The sequence below is a fragment of the Octodon degus genome, unplaced genomic scaffold (assembly GCF_000260255.1).
Source record: "Octodon degus isolate 3935 unplaced genomic scaffold, OctDeg1.0 scaffold00017, whole genome shotgun sequence".
In the NCBI taxonomy this organism is placed as follows: domain Eukaryota; kingdom Metazoa; phylum Chordata; class Mammalia; order Rodentia; family Octodontidae; genus Octodon; species Octodon degus.
In genome coordinates, this window is record NW_004524593.1 from 16,230,295 (window position 1) to 16,235,956 (window position 5,662).

At 53.4% G+C, this 5,662-nt stretch overlaps 1 protein-coding gene across 1 annotated transcript in view; it reads right to left on the bottom strand.

Moving 5' to 3' along the window:
- Positions 1–5,662, bottom strand: part of Ptpn14 (protein tyrosine phosphatase, non-receptor type 14) — a 171,736-nt gene that overhangs the window by 108,641 nt on the left and 57,433 nt on the right. Inside the window, exon 2 of the mRNA XM_004626869.2 lies at positions 2,038–2,334. Within this exon, the coding sequence (XP_004626926.1) occupies positions 2,038–2,211 (174 nt within the window). The 5' untranslated portion in view covers positions 2,212–2,334. The remainder of the gene's footprint in view (positions 1–2,037; positions 2,335–5,662) is intronic.

Genomic DNA, 5,662 nt, shown 5'->3' on the forward strand with positions numbered 1-5,662 from the left:
AGCCCCTGAGCTATCTCTCCAGCCCCTGAGCTATCTCCCCGGCCCCTGAGCTATCTCCGCAGCCCCTGAGCTATCTCTGCAGGCCCTGAGCTATCTCTGCAGGCCCTGAGCTATCTCCCTGGCCCCTGAGCTCTCTTCCCGCCCCCCTCCTTTTTGATACAGCAGAGTTTGAAGATTCTATGAGCAGAAAAGGAGAAGAGCTGAAGCCCACAGGTCCACAGGAACTGTGACCTCAGCCCCAGAATCCTGTTTTCATGAGTCTCTTTCTCTTAAATTTCCTCCTCACTGGGCCAACCAGATATCTCCGTGGACTAAAGCACCTGCTTAAGCAGGCACAGGGACCCGGCTCCAATCTCTGGTGTGCCGGCTCGACCCCTAGGTGTGCACTGAGACACAATTGAGACTGGGCGTGGTGGTGCACGCTTGTAATCTCAGTGCTTGGGAGTCTGTAAACAGGAGTATCACTGAGTCTGATCTGTGTAGTGAGACACTATAGACCCTGTACTAAACACATTAAAAAAAAAAAGAATTCCTCCTTACTAGAGTTCCCAAACAGAAACTCCTACCTAAATGTTTTGACCTTAAAAGCAAACAAACAATAAAACCCACGTTTTCCTAAGCAGTTCTTTTATTGACTTGGCCCTAACGACCGCTAGCCCTGCCACTCCTGTCCCTTCCTCCACTGTCATTCTGTGCTACTCTCTGCTGGCTGCCCTGGCCAGTGAGCGATGAGTCACGCTCCTTCCAGGAGTCCTCTGCCGCCTTCCTATGCCCCCAGGCATTTCAGTAGTGGGTTACAACCCCAGTGGGACGCCCCACTGTCCCTCTTTTCTTTCTCTTTGGACTCCACACCAGCTCGGCACCACTCTTTCATCCCACCACACACCTCCATGTCTGGCCACTGGCTTCCCGGCCCGGTGTGCAGCAGCTGCAGGCCCCGGCAGTGCAATGCCACCCTTCAGGGTACCCGGAGCACCATGCCCTCTGTCGCGTGGGCCCAGCAAGCGGGACAACTCGCATGAGAGTTATAATAAAGCGACGTGTGGAAACCGCTCAATTCACACTGCAGTAAAGGACCAGTTATTCTGATTACTGTTTGTCATACATTTTAGAAATGGGATCCAATCCACACAAACCTGATTTGTAAGACATTCAAGTTTAAACAATGATGAGTTATTAGGCAGCGGTGCAGTTCCCACACAGGATCTATTTTAAGACTCATGGTGATCCTGGCAAATCAGCTGCTACCTCTGTTTCCCAGGTGTGATAACTGCCGCACGGGGAGGGCCAGTAATGTCCCAAGGCCACACAGCTAGAAAGCACAGAGCGGCAGTTCGACTTCAAGTCCCAGACACATTTCCCCTCCCCCACTGCTGCACACAAGCCATCCTTACTTAATCTGATCTGACCTCAAAAGCACAATCGCTGCACATCTTTTCAGACAATCTGTGATTACACTTTACAGGAGGCTTTCGGTGAGTGTCAAGCCCACTGCGCCACTGTGGCAGGGGCTTCCTGGGTGGTGCCACCGGGAAGCACAAGATGAACCGGGCCAGGATGCAGCCCAGGTCAACTGCACTGTGCCCACTCCAAGCCATGGCAGTTGTGCTCCGGGACAAGTCACTGCCTCCGAGGCTCCTGCTCACACTCGCTCTATGGGCTCCTGCTCTGCTTCTTTTTGAAGAGGGAAATACAGAAACAAACAAAAAGCAGCTGCAGCCACCACCGCATGTGGGCGCTTCCCCGACACACGTCCCTGCTGCCAAGATGCCAGCACCCCACACAACTGTTCTAAGGAGAGAAAACGTCGTGAGTGGGAGATGCTCTCACGTCTTTCTCTCCTGAGCCTCCGGAGACACATGGGAAGGGGCCACTAGAAGTTCTAGGCAGGGTCCCCGTGTCAGACGCCTGACCCGCGCCTGTGCTCAGGACAACATGCTTCTCTGCACACATCACCTGGGCAAGCCAGGGCCAGGCAGGTGGCGGCTCTTCAGCCCTGAGGTCCTGGCCCCCAGCAAGGTCCCGCTTGCCACTCACCTCCCGCAGCTCCAGCCTCTGTGCCACGGCCTCCAGGCACTCCTGGCCAGTGCTCTCCACGGACAGCGTGCACTCGATGACACTGCTGTCCAGCAGGCGGATGCGGGTGACGAAGCAGTTCTTGCTCAGGACATTGTAGCGCCGCGTACGGCGGAGCTTCAGGCCGAAAGGCATGGCTCGCTCTGCGGGTTCCCCGCGAAGGCCTCAGGGACTTCGTGACTGGGCGGTCACATCCCACCTGTGCTCCTGCAGGCGTGGGGAAAGGTGTCCATGCCCAGCGTGGCCTCTGCAGGACAGCTGAGGACGGAAAGAAAGGACAGCCTGGTCACGCGCTGGAGTTTAACAATTTTAAAGTAATTGAGTTTTTGTTTTTTGAGGGAGTCTCTCTAGACAGTCCAGGTTGCCCTTGAATTTGCCGTGTAGCCTATGCTGGTGGTCTTCTTGCCTCAGCCTTCCAGATCCAAGTGCTAAGATTACAGACAGGCATCACCATGCCCCACTCGTGTGTGTGTGTGTGTGTGTGTTAATTTACTGTACTTTTACTCCTAGAGATTGAACCCAGGATCTACCACTGAGCCACTTCCCACCCTGAACATATGAGTTCTTTCATGCACTTAAAACCACATCCCTTTGTCTTTTCTTCAACAAATATTTAGACAGATGGGCACAGCCACCCAGCCATTACTTTGATCCTCTACAAAACGCAGGATGAAAAGGCCCTGTCACCTAGTCACGGCAGGTTTAGCTCAGTGACAGCGTGCCCCTCCCGCACCTCACTGTCCCGCCCCATGAAAACGCAGTGCGATCCCGCGGAGGACGCAGAAGAGAAACAACAGGAGTGACCGGAGGAGCCGGCAGTGCTGCTGCTTTCTGAAAGCTTTTCCATCCGAATGGTGTACTCTGCTCTAGGCTTGAAGGATCCTGGGCCGCCTTGTCAACTCTGTGCCCTAATTCAGGCCAATCTGCCCAGGTCTAACACCCTTTATCCATCCCTGACGCAGAATTGTCCCTGAGCCCTAAGTCACCTAGAAGCACAGCAAGAATTAGTACTCTTGTAGGGGTTTCTCACACAAATAAATAAGACGTTATCACATTTGCGGGCCACTGCCCATGGTACTGCGCCCACGGAGCTGCCAGGGTCTAGCCTGCAACCCAGCACAACACACGCCTGGCTGCCAGAGCAGGTGCTGGATCCTCGCCCTCGGCACATTCCTTGGTGTGACAGGTCTATGCTTTATGAGGGCCTCAAATACATATGCTAGTATCTTGGCCGGGCGAAATGCATTAGCATTTCTAAGTCACTTTACGTTGGCAGTGTACCCTGTTTACCTGCAAGCTGGCCAACCTGATCTCGAGATAGGGACCCAGAACACGGAGGGACCCACCCTGCGGGGAAGGACAGGACGCCGGCATTCAAACACAAACCCCTCAGGCGCGCACGGCTGCTGATAGATTCCCATCACCCTCCTGAAACACAAGGAGTGGCCACATCTGAAGGCCGACATTCTCCAGAGAGCGTCAAACAGAGAAAAAGATGTGCTCCATGGGCGCAGGCCGCGCTTCCAATCCTGGCCAGGCACTTTACCCCTGGATGTGTCTCCCCTTAAACTCTGAGCCAAGAATGTGCTGACTTGCTTCTGTCTTCTGCCAGCAAGCAACCTCCCCACACATCCTCGAGCGCGACATCTGGAATGCGGAGCCGGTGAGATCAAAGGCCGAGGGCACCACAGCATGCGCAGATGAGCGCGGCTTCTCTCGCCAACAAGACTCACAAATAGGAAGGAATCCAGGCTCGGCTGGCCATGGGTGTGTACAGGAAAGTGATCACCGGAGGGCTACCTGGTGACATCACTGAAGGGCTACCTGGTGACATCACCAAGCCCAACTTCATAGCTTAAAAGCCTGTAAGTTGTGGGGATATTCGACAACCGCCTTGCGTTACTTTGCTACGTAGGATCATTTTACAGTACATCACCTGCCCCAGCATGACAGTGATCCGAGCGATGGCTTCCCATCCACAGTTAATGGGCAGTCTGGCGATGCATCTCCTAGAAATACCTATTTTGCACGTAACTGATTTCCTAAAGCTTGTTTTTGCAAGAAACATCCAACATTAGGCACTGATTTTAAAAAAAATTAGAAGAAAACTGGTCTGATTCTTCTAAAGGCCAATGTCCTCAAAGAAAAAAATTTAAAAGGGGAACAAGCAGAGGGGCAGTAGGAGTTGCCCTGGAGTAAGACAGCAGGAACTAGGAATCTCAAATGCAGTGCACTGATGTGGGTCAAACCCGGGCTTGAAATGAGGAAGTGCCAAAAACAGAGGAGAAGACGCAGCTACTGCCCTTCTCTGCAGCTTCCTCAGAGAGCAAAAGATGTCACCTGACAGTGAGCCCAACTGCGCGTGTTTGTAACAGCGCTACTCGCACCAGCTAAGCTTTGGACGCAGCCTCTGCCCATCTGAGAGGAATGGGGACAGAAAACGCGGCACGCGGCACGCAGCACGCGGCACAGCGGAGCAGGGCTGGGCCTGAAGGAAAGGTGAGCAGGCGCCGCAGGGAGCCAAACGGAGGCGCCCCGGACCACAGCGCTCAGGGAGATACACAGAGCAGACAGACGGGCAACGACACCAGAGGGCTGGTCGTACAGGAGGAAGCCGAAGCATAAACAAAGAGCAAAAGAAAAGATGACAGTAAGAAGTAGGGAGACAGAGCTTTCTCGAAGGGGAAGGGACGGAGGGAGGGACGGGGAGGAGAGGGGAGGAAGGAAAAAGAAAGTCAGACGTGGCATATGCAGGTGTCAACTGCGCAGCACAAGGGAAGTTCTTATGAGCTACACACGTGTGCTGCCGCTACTACTATGAGTAAACAGTAAATACTGGAAAAGCACATATTAGAACATTAAGGAAACATAAAAAATAGAAATTGAATGACACGAATGTGTTATCGTTAACCCACCTTGGTTTTTGAGAGCAGAGAATGGTGGTAGCTATCAACCAAGACACTCGGGGTAAAAATGTCATGGTGCTTTTACCGACTTTCAAATGGTTAAGGAGTAACACGCACCCGCACACAGATTCACCCACATCCTCAGACTCAGAGGTGACCAACGCGACACAGTGTCCACAGGCGTGGACATCCACCATCCTCTCAGCTCTTCTGAACACCTAAGCAACCCCATCCTGCACGGTGGAGGAGGCGGTACCCTCGACCCTGGCCTAAACGTGACATCCTACCCTCTGGGCTACCCAGAAACGCCCCTGCCTCTCTTAACGAACATCTTTAGGTTCCTTTTCTACGAACCCTGAAGTTATTTGTGCTTCTTTTCTAATATACAAATCTATGTTGAAAATATTAGTGCCCCGCTCCGCCCTCCTCCAGAGCTTGAGGCACATTTTATCTCTAACACAGGCTTGTCCAGGACTGAAAAGCCTGGACCTCTATTTTCAAGATGACACAGTGACAGAGCCGTGCTTCTGGGGACAGCATGAAGACACCTGCTGGGACCGTGCTCACCCTGGGGAAGGGCCACACCTAAGCTACTCCAGGAGAGCAGGCCATCAGCACACCGTGGGGGCGCTGCATCGTGTGCGCGGTCTTGGCACCGTCGTCATCCACGGGGGCGCTGC